The sequence below is a fragment of the Daucus carota genome, chromosome 2 (assembly GCF_001625215.2).
Source record: "Daucus carota subsp. sativus chromosome 2, DH1 v3.0, whole genome shotgun sequence".
Taxonomy (NCBI): domain Eukaryota; kingdom Viridiplantae; phylum Streptophyta; class Magnoliopsida; order Apiales; family Apiaceae; genus Daucus; species Daucus carota.
The window spans coordinates 33,589,324-33,607,273 of record NC_030382.2 but is presented as its reverse complement, the minus strand read 5'-3'; the positions used below and the strand labels follow the sequence as shown (position 1 = coordinate 33,607,273).

Genomic DNA, 17,950 nt, shown 5'->3' with positions numbered 1-17,950 from the left:
TGTAACGAGGTTCGGCTCTATTTGGTGATGTGCTTGCCTCGTCAAAAATCCTTGTCAATGATGCAACCTCTGATATTTAAGAGAAAGAAGTTCGAGTAAGCAGCAACATAGTATTAAATTACAGCATCTATACTTCACGAGATTAGTGAAGTAGTGAACATGATCGGAAGCAGAATAAAAGCATAACAGCGTAATAAATATCCAATTGAAACGGGCTATCCAATCTACGACACAACAGTGTAATAAATATCCCTAGTCAAATGTTGCGGAATCACAAAAAGAAAGAGTGATTACTTTTGTCGATACACCAACCAGCCGCAAGGGCTACGTGCCCTGAATCCGTAAATTGCAAGAAAATATCATTACTTAAAATTCCTTTTCTTTTTGAGGCATCAAGTTAAAAAGCTCATACAAAAAACGAATCAACCAGATTGCCTTCCAATTCATTTCCACAATTCATTCCATGTTCAAAGAATTAGAGAATATACACAATCAAAAATAAGACAGGAACTTGTGAAAGAAAAATTAGAGATCAAAAGGGGTCACTATGCTTTCAAATCACTTCTGCAAAGTAATAATTGGCAACAAGGGCATGAAAATTAATTAGTACTCACTCATACAAAAAGGGAAAATAGATGTATAAAACTAGAACAGAAAACAACATTCTTTGAAGTAATTAAAGCTTTACTGCAAAAAATAATCACTGCAATCAAATAATAATTGGGATCCAACATATGTAACAAATTCGACTAAGCCACCACAGATCAGAAAACTTCCACAAAGCAAGAATTTCGACTAAGGCACAACAGATCAGGTCTTAATTAAGGTTTCTACATAAAAACGTGTGTATTTCAATAGAGGAACTAATGTGAAAGAGGGTGAATTTGGTTGATTACCTTGATTGCTAGAACAAGAAGAATGGATTTGATTTTGCTTGCACTTGTGTTTTGTATCAGAAATGAAAACCGATGAAGGGAAAAAGTAGAAGATTGTTGAAAAGTAACTTCTTTGTGTTGTCTGTATGCAGGGACACTAAGCTACCAGCTTGCATGGCATTGAGCAAAAACCTCAGCCAAGCCTAAACATTAATATCAGAGTTTACTCTATCTTCTGTCAACCAACAATCTTTTGTATCTGAACAAAGCATTTATTATCAGTTTTCTTTTATCACTTTTCTGTTTCGGCAATGAGATCGAATTTTGAAGAATATTACGAATCTTTCAAGATTTTCTTCTTCTTTTTTCTTGAAGCGGCGGTGTCGTAGTACCGTTTTTTCTTAAAGCGGCTTCGTAGTACCGTTTATTTTTATTTCTTTTTATTTTATTTCTATGACGGAATAAAATTTAAGAGAATATTATGAATATTTCCCGGATATTATTTTCTTTTCCCTTAAAATTATGCGATATATGTTACGTTCCCTTTTTTCATATGTTTATTGCTATTTCTATATTTTTGATCAAATATAATTTTTGAGAATATCATTCATATGTTATATTTTTCCTTTTTACTTAATTGGGTGCAGTTGTAAATTCAAAAGTGCATATACAATTTTTAAGTCAAAGAATATTTAAAAGTTTTTTTTAAATAAATTAGTATTAGATATTTTAGTTTTACTCAGTGTTGGGGGTAGAATAATCAATCTAATATTGACAATTGATATAGGTAAAATGAGTCAGAGTCAATGATCTCCGCAATCTCCTTTTCGATATATACAATGGCGGAGCCAAGAAATTAATTTCATCTAAGCTAGTTTTTGAAAAAAAATTCTTTAATTTTCCCTAAGCTAATTAACAATAGTACAATAATGATAAGAATTTGTCTCACAATCATGATAACGAAAACAAAACACAATAAATTAACTGAATTTTCTTCGACATTAGCATTACACGAACAATGTACCTCACTCTTAGGTGTAGATGCAATTATAGAAAACAATGTCTTCTCCATCTTTTTTCCTTGACTTGTCATTATACATATTATATAAAATTAAAAGAGATTGAATAAATTATAAAATCTTAATTGTAAATATAAATTATAAATTAAAATATAAAAAATAAATTAATTGATCTTATTAATAATCTCTAAATTTTTAGTCTTCTTTTTCGTTCTTTGTCTTTTTCCTTATTTTTATACCTAATTAGAGTTTGTCGGACTTTTATGTCTTCTTATTTATTTCTTCCAAAACGTCTCGCAAACAAACATGGGCTGAGCTTATTTCTCCTCGGCTGGTTCCAAAAAAGTTTGGCCGCATTATATAAGATTTTGAATTTATATTTTTGCACTGGGCTGGAGCTCACCACAGCCTTTGATGTGGCTCCGCCTGTGAGTATATACTAACAAGTAATTCCTCAAAAATCCATCCGTCATTCGACTTTGAAGACTTGTTTTTCATAGTCGGAAACATTGTCCAGATATTGTGGTAGATGAGGAACAGTCGAGACAAGCTATAATGGAGTATTAAACACCCCCACTTTTCCGGTGGATTTTAGCAAAAAGAAAACAATAAAAATAATATGTTGCGTCTCTTTCTGGAGAGTACTCTAATCTCCAAAATTTCTCAAACCAACATTTTTAAAATATACGAGGATGATGTTTTCAACTCGAGAAGAAATAAACTTGAACATGTTGATATGGACCAAGATCAATATACGCCCTCATAAATCTCAATTTATTTCCACCGCCAGAATCACATATTAACGAATTGAAATTAATACATTCATCAATATTTTCAAAATCAATTCTTTCATTAAGAATCACACAATTGTGAGGTTACTTACAGTTGCCGCTAGTTCCCTCAAAATCACAGGTTCAACTCCATCTTCATCTTCACTAACATCAATTGAGATGACAATACTTGTAGGTTGTGTTTCATTTTACAAGCCGATTGCTTCGCTTTTCAGCGTCCTGCATTTGCTACTTTAATAAAGCATTTTTTGTGTAACAATTTATGTACTATATTTTATATGTATGTATGTATGTATGTATGTATGTATGTATGTATGTATGTATGTATATAATATTACAAATGTTAATTAATTAAATGAATAAATTCCATCTAACTCTAATCAATATTATTTTATATAAAATAGCTAATAAAGTGATTATTTTTACCAAGTAAAATTATTGAAGACATTAATCCGGTTCAAGGACTAGCACAATCTATTAAGTATCAGTCAGTTCTATGAAAAAAGATATGAGTATCTTAAGGAAGTTTCAAGACCTAGGACTCCACGACAAAATGAGGTGGTAGATAGGAAGAATATACTTTGATCGAATCTGCAAGGACTATTATAAGTCAATCAAGACTTCTTATCCATTTCCGGACTGATGTTGTGATTACTGCCTACTACACTCAAAATAGTACTCTGATAAATAAATATCTTAAAAAAGATACTGCATGAAGTTATTGCCAGTCGAAAATCTTCACTGAGTTACTTTCATGTCTTCGGTGCGAAATGCTTTGTGCCTAAAGATGAGCATCTAGAAAAATTCGATACTAAAGCTAACGAAAGCATCCCTTGGTTATTCTATGAAGTCGAAGAGGGTTTATTTGGTTAATGAAGGAAAGCTGGTTCAAAGCATCAAATTAATGTTCGACGATACCAATCTCCCAAGTCTACAAAAGAAAAATAAGTCTTAGTCTCTAAAATTTGAAAATCTGTCGAAAACCTACATAAAGGGAGATGAACCAGAACTTGTTATTAGGATTCCTAATACAAGGAAAGAAAATGTTGATCCTAAAACATTTAGATGGAGTGTTGGAATGCAAACGTGACTCTGAACATGGTGGTCAAGTGGAGAATCATCATATAGACCTAGCAACAACTCAGAGGGACCAAGTATTGTATGTGAATCTGCTAGTCATTACACTCAACCCAACTATGAATTCCGAGAATCATCAAGATCTAATTTGCCAAGACGGAGGGTATGGAGTAGAGCACATCCTTTCGAACAGATCATTGGTGATCCGGACACATGTGTGTAAACTAGAAGAGCAATGCAAAATGAATGCAATTTTACAAGATTTCTTTGACAAGCTGAACCTAAAAAGGTTAACGAAACTTTTATGACCAAAGTTTGTTGATGAAATTTGAATATATTTAATCATTTTCACTCTATTTTACAGAATTTAAAGATCTTTTACATATATCTTTGCTCAAGAATTTTTAAATATTTTTGTAGTCTAAAATCAGTTCAAGTATTGTTTTACTTAACATAAAAGGTATTATAAATAGAAAAACAAATGCAGAAGATTCTCATAAAGACGAGCAAAAAAATATGATGGTACTATGTGAAAAATCATGTCGGTACAAATAGGGCTGAGCAAAAAATCGATTTAGAACTTAAACCGGGAAAAATCGGAAAAAAAACCGATCCGAATTTAACTAATCTGAAACCGAAATCGAAAAGTTAAAAACCGATCCGATTTAAGTGGTTGGGTTCCAGTTATACCTCCCAACCGAACCGATAAAAATCGAATCTAACCGATTATTAAAATAATAATTAAATATAATATATATCTATATACATATAATAAATATATAATCTATATCATGTTTAAAAATCAAGAAATCAATTCGAAAACTTGAAAAAAATATAATGCTGTGTTAGTATCAATTTGTAAGTTAAAATTTGGCCTTGCAGATAGTATTTGCTTCTGATTTTCTTTGTTTAGCTATCTGTTTCTTTATATATCCTGTTTTGCTCAGTTTCTACAAAATCATTTCACACTGCCTCATCATTTCCTTCTCGTGTACAAGTGAGTTTTTTTTTTTTGAAACTTACAAGTGAGATTTTTGATATATACTAAGAGTTGCACTATTTTTTCACCAATCAAGTAAGTGTATACTCATTTTGATATTTTTTTTATTAAGCAGACAAGTTGACAAGTGTATGTTGATTTTGTTTTTCATTGTTATATTTGTCGGTTTTGTGACCGAAGCCGAACCGATTACAACCGAACCGAGGTTTTTTTAGAGTCGGCGGTTGCGGTTTTCAATTTTAAAAGCGATGATATATAGTTGCGGTTCTAGTTTTATCCAGAAATCGAGCCAAACCGGCCTATGCTCTCCCCTGCGTACAGAAAATATCTCGAACTTATGTAACACCTAATAAAAATATATTAACCCAAATATGTTTATTAATTATTTAAAAGTCTACATTATATTATTAAAGTCGTAACATTCTGAACTTTGATCGCTATGATTTTAATTAAAAAATACAAATAACATAATTTAATTCTCTCAATAAAATAAAATAAATATATAATAAAATAATAAATATTATAATTTAATAAATATTATAATTTAATAAATAATATATTAAAATCTAGGGAATTTATCAAATATACTACTTTTTAGGATCTTATTTGCAAAAATACCATCTTCCTAAATTAATTGCATATTTACTAAACTAAGTTTCTAAATTGCAAAAATACTACCCCCTCCCCCTACAACTAAATGCAACTTCATATGCAACTGAATGCCTGATTTCAAGTTCCACTTTTTAAATGTCATTTTCGACCAGATTTTCAGAGTATATATATATATATATATATATATATATGTGTGTGTGTGTGTGTGGGGGGGGGGGGGATTCCAATGATGAGGTCGAAAATGACATTTGGAGATTGGAATTTGAAATCAGGCATTTAGTTGCATTTGGTTGCATTCAGTTGATTCTATTTTGATCTAATGGCCCCGCCAGGGGCACCCATACATCAGTTGTAATTTACAGTTTTCAATTGCATTTAGTTGCTTATGAGATTGCATATTCAGTTGAATATTGCCCCTGCGGGGCCTGCAACCCAAATCCACCACAATATCACCCCACCCTAAAAAAATTCAGTTGCTTATGATGTTGCATTCAGTTGATTCTATTTTGATTTAATGGCCCCGCCAGGGGCACCCATACATCAATTGTAACTTACAGTTTTCAGTTGCATATGAGATTGCATTCAACCATATGCAAATGAATGCAACCTCATATGCAACTGCAACTCCTGATTTCAAGTTCCAGTTCTCAAATGTCATATATATATATATATATATGGATTCCAAGGATGAGGTCGAAAATGACATTTGAGAACTGGAACTTGAAATCAGGCATTCAGTTGCATGTGGTTGCATTCAGTTGCAGAACGGAGGGGTAGTATTTTTGCAATTTAGAAACTTAGTGTAGTAAAACTGCAAATAGCTATTCTTGAGAAAAGTAAATTTGCAAAAATTTACTTTTTCCTATATATTTATGAAAAAACCCCTAAAATCTATTGGGACGGACTTAAAATCCAAAACAAAAACGGTTAGGCAAAATAAAATCACCCCTCCACAGTCAAATTCGTGCCAAACACTTCCTCCTTATATACATACACAGCTGGTTCACAAACGCCCCCAATCGTTAACATCTTCTAGGGTTTAGTCAAGAACCCTAGATCCCTCAATAAGCCTCTTATATCTATCAAATTTTTAGGGTTTTAAATCCAAAGTTTCAATCTCCTCCGCAAATCTCGTGATGGGTACAGAGCGGAAGCGAAAAGTGAGCTTGTTCGATGTGGTTGATGATAGTGCAATCTCCAAGCTCAACAAAACAAACGGCGCCGTTTCGAATAGTGTCAATTCGCTGATTAATCGGTGGAATGGGAGGCCGTTTTCGCAGAGATATTATGATATTCTGGAGAAGAGGAAGACTTTGCCTGTTTGGCATCAGAAAGATGAATTCTTTAAGGCTTTGAAGGAGAATCAGACGCTGATTCTTGTTGGGGAGACTGGGAGTGGGAAGACTACGCAGGTTAGTTCTTTCGGTTTCGGTTCGGTTCGGTTCGATTATGATGAAATTTTTGATCTTGTTAATTTGCAGATTTTTGAATGGAATTTGTGTTTTATTATTCGGTTCTATATTTGTTTCTGTTAAGTGGGTAATACAGGCCGGCTGATGTTAATTAGTAGTTAGATGTTTGCTGAGTATAGATGAGGTGAAAAAATTTGTTTATGTATGGGTATCTTGCAGCTGTTTGTAGTAGTAGGGGGGCCTTTTTTACCATTCGTAATTGTATGTATATGAATTGAGTTTGGTATATGCCAAAGATTTACAATTATGATGCCAAAGTTTTTTTTATTCCCCTGAATGACCTGGACCGACCAATAGGGAAATCCCAATCCATTGGGCCTTTTGATACAATCAAATAGAGGAATGTGTAAGAAATTAAAATTATTCAGTTTAGCAAATGTCATTACATTTCCACCTGAGAGAGAGAAATGGTTATTCTTGTGTGTGTGTTCAAGAGAGAGGGAGGGAGAGAGAGAGTCTAATTACTCTTCTATGTTTTTTATTGTCGGATTTTAAGTGATTTTTTAAGCCTGTTTATACTTATGCAGTAATTTCATGTGTTATGAATTGGGCTGTAAATAATCTGTATACATCTTGTTATTTCCTTGTTGGACTAATTTTATTCACATTTGTTATATAGATTCCTCAATTTGTTCTGGAAGCTGTTGAATTGGAAAGCCAAGATAAACGTAAGAAGTACATAATTGGTTGCACCCAGCCTCGTAGGGTTGCAGCAATGTCGGTTTCTCGTAGAGTTGCTGAAGAGATGGACGTAACTATTGGAGAAGAAGTTGGTTATAGCATCCGTTTTGAAGATTGCAGCAGTTCACGAACTGTTCTAAAGTAAACTTGTTCCCTTAAAAACATAAATCCCAATCAAACACTTCTTGTTTTACTGGTTTAATGAAATTGTACTTCATTTTACTTGAAATTAATTCCTGTACTTGTATTTTGTTCTGGCAGGTACTTGACAGATGGTATGCTATTAAGAGAAGCAATGACAGATCCACTTCTTGAAAGATATAAAGTGATAATTCTTGATGAAGCTCATGAAAGGACTTTGGCAACAGATGTTCTATTCGGACTTTTAAAGGAAGTATTGAAAAATAGACCTGATCTGAAGCTAGTTGTGATGAGTGCTACTCTTGAGGCGGAGAAGTTTCAGGGTTACTTCTTTGGGGCACCTTTGATGAAGGTTCCAGGAAGACTACACCCAGTAGAGATCTTCTATACGCAGGAGCCTGAGAGGGACTACCTTGAAGCAGCAATTCGTACAGTTATTCAAATACATACATGTGAACCTCCTGGTGATATACTAGTCTTTCTTACTGGGGAGGAGGAAATTGAAGATGCCTGTCGGAAGATAACAAAGGAAATCGGCAATTTTGGAGATACCGCTGGACCTGCATTAGTTGTGCCTCTGTACTCCACACTTCCTCCAGCTATGCAGCAGAAAATATTTGATCCTGCTCCTCCTCCTTTGACACCAAATGGTCCAGCTGGAAGGAAGATTGTTGTCTCCACAAACATTGCCGAAACGTCTTTGACTATTGATGGCATAGTTTATGTCATAGATCCTGGATTTGCTAAGCAAAAAGTTTATAACCCACGAGTGCGTGTTGAGTCTTTGCTGGTTTCACCAATATCGAAGGCAAGTGCCCACCAGAGGTCAGGTCGTGCAGGCAGAACACAACCAGGAAAGTGTTTTAGACTATACACAGAGAAAAGCTTCCAAAATGATCTCCAGCCTCAGACATACCCTGAGATTCTAAGGTCAAACCTTGCAAATACAGTTCTCACTTTAAAAAAATTAGGTATAGATGATCTGGTCCATTTTGATTTTATGGACCCTCCTGCCCCAGAGACACTAATGCGTGCATTAGAGGTTCTGAATTACTTGGGAGCCTTGGACGATGAAGGAAATTTGACCAGGCTGGGTGAAATCATGAGCGAATTGCCCCTTGACCCACAAATGGGGAAGATGCTTGTTGTCAGCCCGGAGTTCAACTGTTCGAACGAGATTTTGTCTATATCAGCTATGCTTTCAGGTCTGTGCCTTTTTTTATCTATCTTGTCTCTCTATGATTTTTCAGTTTGTTTGTCGGTTGATGATGTCAAATGAGGTGCCGTAAGCCATCTCATGCGCCTTTCATCAATCTGTTCTAGCATTTGCATTATACTCAATACTCATATACGTGGACATGCATAGGGAGTACATTTCTAAATGTAAAAACATGTCTGCCCAAGCATGTATGCTTGTGGGAGATGCATGCATCTCCGTAATTCATCATCAGCGACTATCAAGTCTTGGTTGCATGTCCCCTGTTGGCATGTGCCATAGAATTTGTAGCTAGGGCTGATGCATATGGTACATATAGTTGCAGTTTCTCAGTTTTCTCTCTTGAAGCAATGGTATCGTCTCGCCTCTATGCATCTGCTGACCTACCGTGGGCCTCCTCTGTGATAACAAATTTTTTCTTTAGTACCCAATTGCTTTGTACGGCCTAGAGAAGCTCAGAAAGCTGCAGATGAAGCTAAAGCTCGGTTTGGCCACATAGACGGGGATCATCTCACACTCTTGAATGTGTACCATGCTTACAAACAAAACAGTAAGTTTTGAATTCAACTCTGCTCTGCAGTCACCCTAAGAAGTGGATTATGCATGCAATTATTGTCTGATTCTAGTGCTTATGAGCTTCTTGTTCAATTCTCCAGGTGACGACCAGTCATGGTGTTACGAGAATTTTGTCAACCACAGGGCACTCAAGTCTGCAGATAATGTGAGGCAGCAGCTAGCTCGCATCATGGCTAGGTTTAATTTAAAACTCTGCAGCACTGACTTCAACAGCCGGGACTACTACATCAACATTAGAAAGGCCATGTTATCGGGATATTTCATGCAGGTGGCTCACTTGGAACGTACTGGACACTATTTAACTGTCAAAGATAACCAGGTATGCATGAAAATTCCACAACTTATATTTTTTTAGAAATTATTAATTGCTGTTTAGTAATGCTAATTAATGCCTCATTTTAGGTGGTTCATCTACACCCATCAAATTGCCTGGATCACAAACCAGAGTGGGTAATTTATAACGAGTATGTCTTGACAACCAGGAATTTTATCCGCACAGTAACAGATGTTCGTGGTGAATGGTCAGTATTCTTTCTTACTGCAGTAGGTTTCGATAATATGATGTTGCTTGCATGTTTTTGTTGTTGAAAGATCATAACTGTTGTCTTTGTTCAACAAAGAGACATAAATTTGTTCTGTAGGTTGTGGAAGGCTGTTTTAGACTCTCAGTGCTGTAGCTTTCGCTTTTTTAAATTGATAGTTCTTTAAATATGATATCCTCTTTAATCAACAAGGAAACAGTATGTTCATATGTTGTTTTCAAACTACTATGACCTTCGCACAAGAAATCAATATGATGTTTCTAAAGATACTGCTTTGATAGTCACCCCCTACTGCAGCAATAGCCTGTTTTATGATATAATCCAGACATGACGGACATAATCAATAGCTTGTTTTATAGAAAGGGAGTTGTGTCACTTGGGAAAAAAGGAAAAATTACAGTATCATTTTTTATTGGTAGATTGCGATATTTCAATGATTCAGTTTTTTGTTAATATTGCAATGGCGTTTAGAATCAATTGTCTTCACTTATTTGATGCTGGTGGGGGTTATATTAGTTTTCTTATTGGTGTTTTTGCATGTGGATGAATCAGGTTGATTGATATTGCACCACACTACTTTGATCTTGCAAACTTTCCTCAATGTGAAGCAAGGCGTGTTCTTGAAAAGTTGTACAAAAAGAGGGAGCGAGAGGCAGATGCGAAAACCAAAAAGTAGAAACTATCATTGGCCTCAACTTTGTTAGAGCTGTTTGTTGGCTTTTATTGGCTGCGTCGGTAAAATGGTTACTATTTTTCTGGAGCACTGGTTTTTTTCAGGACTATGGGACCAACCAATCAGCTCACTACAGCCCCTTAACTCCCTACAAAAATGTGGTGAACATGCAGACGTTGAGATATTCTATTTAAGTTTATTGTTGACAGTTACCAGCACTACATGTATTCTATTTGTTTCGACAGCTCCTTTGGTATCTATTATTATCAGTGTTTCATTTTCTTAAATTCATACACCTTGTTATGATACGAGATGATGAGCAATGTTGACGATACTGCTAAGATTTTGAAGTTTTTATTAAAAAAAAACTTGTCTGGTTGGAGTTTCTTTATTTGTAAATTTTGTGAAAGTAATGGCAGAAAAATGCCTAAAATGGATATCAATCTTTCTCATGGTGGTTAGAAAATTGCGGGTTGTAAGAGCATCTCCAACGGCGTGTTGTATATCTATAATCGTTGGCTAAATGGGACCTGTAAGACATTATGTAAAATTTGTTGAACCTGTAAGATATTTTGCTTCAATGGTATTGGTTATATTGGTTGACAATAATTTAAAAATAGTATGTTATTAATATTTTAGATTGTTAAAATAGAATATATTAGTTCAATATAGTAATAAATGATGTGCAATCTTCTTACAGATTTCTTACAGATCTCTTACAGGCCTGTAGAAGGTTCTACAAATTTAGTCATCTATAGGAGGTTGGCTAAAATTACTGCGTGTGGTTGGAGGAGTTTTTCGAGTTATTGGTCAAATTTTTTTATTTTTAGTATGCCAGCTCATCTTTTAGCTAATGGTTTTCAATGATTGGAGATGCTCTAAGTTTAGAAAATAGAATATGACTAACATGATCTTATATCAATTTATATTTCCGGATTAACCATGGCTTTTTGGTCGTCATATTTCCCGGCTTTTTGCTTGTCACGAGTGGATTGACTTATCTAGTTTAAAAATGTTCTTTTCTAGGTGTTTTTATGTATTACATTCTTTCTAGAAATCAGGAATCAGAACTAATTGGATTAGAAATTTTTCGATAAATTAAAATTTTTTAATCAAATCAGAGTGGGATCGGAAATGAGATTTTTTAATAAATCAAGAACTTCTAGTTAAATTGAAGTGCCATCGAATTCGGTAAAATAGTAAAATATATTTAAAGGATTAATCTGGGATTTTTAAAAAATCGTAAAGCTTCACTGTCTCCTTAGTATTGCAGCTTGCTTCACCGTAATCTATTCAAGTTGCATTCATTCGAGTACATTGTTGACTGACGTTCTTTTGCACATTGTTGAGTGAAGTTCTTTTTTTAACGATACCCTTGGTTGGCAAACTGACAACCTTTGTTAGTCTAAATTAAATCCTAGCCTATTATCGACTGCGATAACTTGTTTGTACTGGGCACATATGAAACTTGGAATATTCTTAAAATGCAAAGTAGGATATAATGTATGTAAATTTACATTGTTGTCGAAGATCAGTGATAAGTTAAATTTATGTACCCAATCTTGGCCAGGAAGGCTAAAACAGCAAATTATAGAATACTAACAAGATTCCCTGAACCCACACTAGGGAGTACATATTTTCTTTAGCAGGAAATAACAAAGAGATTCATTCAAATCACACCTCAAGGCGGAGGATAAATAAAAGGTGGACAAGCCACCCACTTAGCTGTCAATGACATGAAGCGAGCCAATGTAGCTAACCAATGCGCATGAGTTTTATGAATATAGTATAACTGTAGAAGCATATATTAAGGAAGTTAATGTCTATGTCTGCAACATCAATGCCAAGGAGGAGCTCGCGTTGATTTAAAAATTGTGATTGTCACTATGAGCAAACAAGGATTGACGTTGATAACTGATAAGAAAGGGAAGATGCCTCTTCAATAGCCAAAACTTTAGCTTGCAGGGGTGAGTTTGCTGAGATCAATTCAGAATGTCCATCAGTTAGGGTTCTCACTTTACGCCTACATAAAACTCCAATGGAAGCAATTACATCTTTGAAACTACCGTCACAGTTAAACTTCACAAGCTAGACAAATTAGTTACAGAAGTACACCACTGCAAACTTGCAATTTTTTCAGTAAACAGGATTCTATCTAACGCAAAGCCCAAAAAGCTATTCAAACATTTCCCCGTCCTTAGTTGAGCTTAATGCAATTGTGGTCAGCTATCAACAAGGCCCGATTAATATCCAAGGTTTTGACTTTTAAGTTTTGCATTTTTTTAAACAGTGACATTGTGTCATTAGATATGTAGAGTCATGTTCAAGAGAGAACCATTAGAGAGAGAACCATAGAACCCTTACCTTATTAGGTAGGGTTCTGCAGCAGAACTTAAGTATTAGTTAGGGTTCTGCAGCAGAACTTCACATGCAAAAAAATGTCAAAATCTATGTATTATATTTTAAAATTATTTTTGAACACATACAACGATGAAAAAACATGAAAAAAACATGTATTTAGATTTAGATCCTAAAAATCTATTTAAAATTTAGGGTTCTGCAGCAGAACCTTAGTGGTTCTATGGTTCTATTTTAAGGACTGGTTCTCTCTTGAGCGCGACCCTAGATATGTAAGTATGCAGTGAAAGTGACTCACCACGTGTGACTGGGTGTAGTTTACTTGTAAATATAAGGGAATTTGAAAACCATAAAAATTTGCTGTAGTGAGCCTACAAATGCTTTTAGATTACTCTACACTGGTATGGTATCTAACTATAGCTATTTAACAACTCGAACAAAGACTTTCTAGCAAAGGTGCTTGTACCTGTGTGGTAAGAATATTCCAGTCTCATCATATTGTACACGATGACTCTATCCAGCTTACTGCCTTTTGCTTCCTAGAAAGCTTAACACTGTCCCAAACATCCTTATCACCGTGTATCTTTGAAAGCATTGAATAAATAGCAGGATGGTTGTGTTCTAAACTGTCAAGTTCTTTTGCAGCCAACTCCCCGAGTTCCAAGCATGAATACAATCCACATGCCCCAATCAATGCACCCCATACAACCACATCAGGTTCAAAAGGCATTTCATTAATCAGCTTTTCTGCTTTTTCTAGCTGGCCAGCTTTCCCAAATAGATCCACCATGCAAGCATAGTGCTCCTTTTCCGCTTGGATTCCATACTTCATATCCATATCTGCAAATTGCCGTTCACCCTCTTCAACTAGTCCACCGTGTCCACATGCTGAAATAATATTAATAAAGGTAATCTTATCAGGTTTGACACCTACACTTATCATACTCTCAAATTCCTGCAGTGCCCTAGTTGCAAACCCATGCCTTGCATAACCTCCAATGATCGAGTTCCATGATGCAACATTCTTTTTTGGCATTGATACAAAAATGCGGTTTGCTGCCTCAATGTCCCCACATTTTGCGTACATATCAACAAGGGATGTCAACAAAATGACATCACGAGGGGTTCCAGATTTTATAATACACGAGTGCACTTGATTTCCTAACATAAGAGACGAGCTAACTGCACAAGCCTCTAATACACTAGAAAATGTAAAATGATTCGGATAAGGCCCTAATCTCAGCATTGAGATAAACAACTCAAAAGCATCAAAAAACTTCCCATATTGCACATATCCTTTTATCATTGCAGTCCACGAGAACACATTTCTTTCAGTCATCATATCAAATTTAAACCGAGCTTCATCAATTCTCCCATTGTTAATATAACCATTAACCAAAGTCGTCCATGAAACAACATTTTTTACAGGCATCACGTCAAATGCTCTCTGAGATTCATTAATCAGCCCCATGTCCATAAACCCCAAAATCAAAGCATTCCAAGCAGACACCTCTTTCAACGATATCTCATCAAACACTCGACACATATCATCAACATCCCTGAAATCAGTGTAAGCCCTCATCAATGCTGACCCAACATAAATATCCAAATTAAAAGCAGAGGAAATTGTAAGACCATGAAGCTGTGTAATCAAAACACTCAATCTTGTACCTACCAACGCGCTAACAACCGTCGAGAAGGTGAACTCAGTCGGCCTAAGCCCACCTCTAAACATTTCCAAGAAAAGTGTATATATCTTTTCCGAGTTTCCAGCCTTGTGAAAACCCGATAACATGGTGTTCAAAGAAACAATGTCTCTCACAGGCATCTCATCAAACAGTTCTTGAGCTTTCGAAATTTGGTTGGTCTTGACATAACCACTGATCATTGAATTCCAGGACACCACATTCCGGGTAATATGATTCTGGTCAAACAGTTTGCGAGCATCATGTACATTCCTGTCACGAATGTAACAGTTGATTGTGGCGTTCAGATTTTTAGTTGAGATGTTAGTACAGAAGTGGCGGGAATTCCATAAGAAAGGTAGGTATGATATGCGCATGAATAGTAATGAGACCGTGTGTAATCGACCGAATGCTAATTTTAGTTACCTAAAAAATAAAAATTAGATGCTTTTTCTTAAAATAAATAAAAATTGATTGCAAGGTTCCAAGGAATCAAGGATCCCCTTTTATCGAGAACTATTGAAAAAAGCCGCGCTTCGCGGCGGCATCATGATTTTTTTTTAAAATTCTGATATGAACTAATATTATAATAGCATAAAAATTCTTTCGAGTCATCTCTCGTTAAACATATCACTAATAAAAAAATATTATAATTAATATAAAAATTTGCTTAAGTGGCCCTCATTTAATATTCTATCAAACTATCAAGAATCTTTACATGTATGATATATTAAGGAGTATTATCGTAAAAATTTGTTTGCTTTATAAAAGCTGTTTGATATAAGGTGTGATTACTTCGCGGCGGCGTTTAATTTCCATTCATAAATTATGAAATAGAATAGTATATGAAACTTGTAATATTAAAGATTATAATTGGATAAAAATTATTTTGAATCGTGGTCCTGTTTTAACAAAAAAATATATTATAACATAGATAAAAATATTATTTTAGCCACTTTCTCGTCAAACAAAATACTAATAGAAAAAATATTATTATTTAGTTAAAAATTAGTTTGGGCCGCCTCCTGTGCCCGTCAAACACAATACTAATAAAAAATTATTATTATTTAGATAAAAATTAGCTTGGGCCGCCTCCCGTGCCCATCAAACATAATACTAATCAAGAATCATTTTGATTATCATAAAATCAATATATGATTCCTATTTTATATATCCTATTTATTTATTATTATTTTTATTTAATGATTCCTATTTATTAGTTAAAAAATATTATTCTTTTATTATTCTATTTTTTGTGCTATTAGTTTTTTATAATGATTATTATCTTTATAATCCTTAATTCTCAACTCGAAATTTAAGAAAATTACAAGACTAAATCGAAAATAAAATTGCACGTATTACCTTATAAATTTTAAATATAAATTATGTTTATTCTATGATTGTTAGTTTAAGTAAATAAAATCTTATTTCTTTTAGGAGTCCTAAATAAGAAGATCCTTGAATTTGATTTTTTGAATTATAATTTTATTTATTATTCGAAATTCAAGAAAATTATAAGACTGAATCGAACTATTGTCCAGATTAGTCGTAAGTCCATGCATACCATTTGAATGAGGTTGCGAATATGTCAAAGATGTTTTTATGTTATTTTCTTGTTGATTATTATGAAACGACGTGAGTTTACCGCTACGAAACCGTTTAGAAAATGTAGATTCTGGGAGATGTTGGTTTTTATTTTTTTAAATATATAATTTGAAAAAAATTAATAAAATAAGATTATAAATCTTACAACTTTTTTTTTGAAAGAAAAATTTTATAACTTTTGAAAATAAGAATTGTATTTTTTTTAATTATATATGTTCTATAATTGTTATTTGAATAAATAGAATACTGCTCTTTTATGATTTCTAAATAAGTAAAAAAATTGTACTATCTTTGCAATCTTTTTATCTATAAAATATTTGAATTTGGTTTTTAGATTATAATTTTATTTTATATCCGAAATTTAAGAAAATTATAAACTGGATCGAACAATTGCAGAGACGCCAATTTTATGATTCGAATATATTTAGATTATTCTTCTATATATCTTATCGTGTATATATTACTTAACAAATATTAAATATAAATTGTATTTTATCTATTATTATTAGTTTGAATAAATATAATCTTATTTCTCTTAGGATTACCAAATAGAAAAAGAATTGTATCATCTTTAGAATTCAATAAGAAATACTATTGTATCATCTTCAGAATTTAATAAGAAATACTAAATAAGAAAAGAATTGTATCATATTTACAATTCAATAGGAAAAGAATTGTATTACCTTTAGAATTCTTGAATCTGATTTTTTGAATTATAACTATATTTTCTCTCCGAAATTTAAGAAAAATCAGAAGACTGAATCGAGCGATTCTAGAGACGCCCGCATTCTCCTTTATATATATATATTGAATCTCCCTTAATTTTTACAAGAATACCTTATCGGTTTACTAATTATACTTGAATTTGGGCAAAGATCTTCGATTTCTGAAATATTTCTGATAAATCATGAATCATAGATCAATGGATTAATCTGTATTCTCGGGCTATTTTAATTGATCCAATAAATTGCATCAACCAAGCGAAGATGAACTTAAATTTTGATAAAATCGCCTAACGTGAATGGTCACATATTTGATGATGTAACTTATATTCCCTTCATTCCAAAATAATAGTTGAATGAACTTTTTCCACGTATTTTGAGGTGTAAAAAAATATTTTTCAATATTTTACCTTTAAAATCTTTTTTTCTACATAAAATTATAAATGTTAAATTTTTATTCAGAAAAAGAAATTGCAAAAAAAACAATGAGCAGAAGTATGTTTTTCTTACAACTCAAATTACGTGCATAAAGTTAAAACGACTACTGCCTCTGTCCGAATCATTTTATTACTGAAAGAAACTTGTATATACATTCCAAAATTAAGCCATTAATTTAAATAAGATTTACAAAAATTGAAAATTATTAACCTTTTCTTTCAGACATTTCATCAAACAGTCTCACATCAAAATAAATTGCAAAAAATACAAATTTATTATCGATAAAGAGAAAGAGAGATGGAGAGTCGGACAACAATATGAGAAACAGAAAGAGAGATAGAGATATATAGATAACAAGAGAGAGGAGAAGGGAGAGAGGATACAAATAAAGTCGGAAAGAGGGGAGAGAGAGATTCAAGGAGAAAGAAATAGAAAGAGATTTAGGATGGGAGAGAGAGGGGACTTAC

General features: G+C 33.5%; 2 protein-coding genes across 5 annotated transcripts; one reads left to right on the top strand and one right to left on the bottom strand.

Moving 5' to 3' along the window:
- The first annotated feature begins 6,271 nt into the window (after positions 1 to 6,271).
- LOC108209293 (probable pre-mRNA-splicing factor ATP-dependent RNA helicase DEAH2) lies at positions 6,272 to 10,966 on the top strand. 3 transcript variants are annotated; one of them, XM_017380117.2, is made up of 7 exons: positions 6,272 to 6,786; positions 7,466 to 7,668; positions 7,789 to 8,873; positions 9,309 to 9,434; positions 9,541 to 9,779; positions 9,863 to 9,981; positions 10,555 to 10,966. In XM_017380117.2, the coding sequence occupies exons 1-7, from the start codon at positions 6,511 to 6,513 to the stop codon at positions 10,676 to 10,678; spliced, it is 2,172 nt and encodes a 723-aa protein (XP_017235606.1). In that variant the 5' UTR covers positions 6,272 to 6,510; the 3' UTR covers positions 10,679 to 10,966. The 3 variants fall into 3 exon arrangements, 2 of the variants coding, with proteins under 2 accessions (XP_017235606.1, XP_063943260.1); XR_010288817.1 differs by having other exon boundaries at positions 6,327 to 6,786; positions 9,204 to 9,434; XM_064087190.1 differs by lacking the exons at positions 9,541 to 9,779; positions 9,863 to 9,981; positions 10,555 to 10,966 and having other exon boundaries at positions 6,327 to 6,786; positions 9,210 to 9,428.
- Positions 10,967 to 12,339: 1,373 nt separating this feature from the next.
- Positions 12,340 to 15,168, bottom strand: LOC108206867 (pentatricopeptide repeat-containing protein At2g21090-like). Of its 2 annotated transcripts, none has more exons than XM_017377292.2 (2): positions 13,500 to 15,168; positions 12,340 to 12,698 (listed from the first exon to the last, which is right to left on the bottom strand). In XM_017377292.2, the coding sequence occupies exon 1, from the start codon at positions 15,093 to 15,095 to the stop codon at positions 13,527 to 13,529; it is 1,569 nt and encodes a 522-aa protein (XP_017232781.1). In that variant the 5' UTR covers positions 15,096 to 15,168; the 3' UTR covers positions 12,340 to 12,698; positions 13,500 to 13,526. The 2 variants fall into 2 exon arrangements, with proteins under 2 accessions (XP_017232781.1, XP_017232782.1); XM_017377293.2 differs by having other exon boundaries at positions 12,340 to 12,651.
- Between the last annotated feature and the right edge of the window lie 2,782 nt (positions 15,169 to 17,950).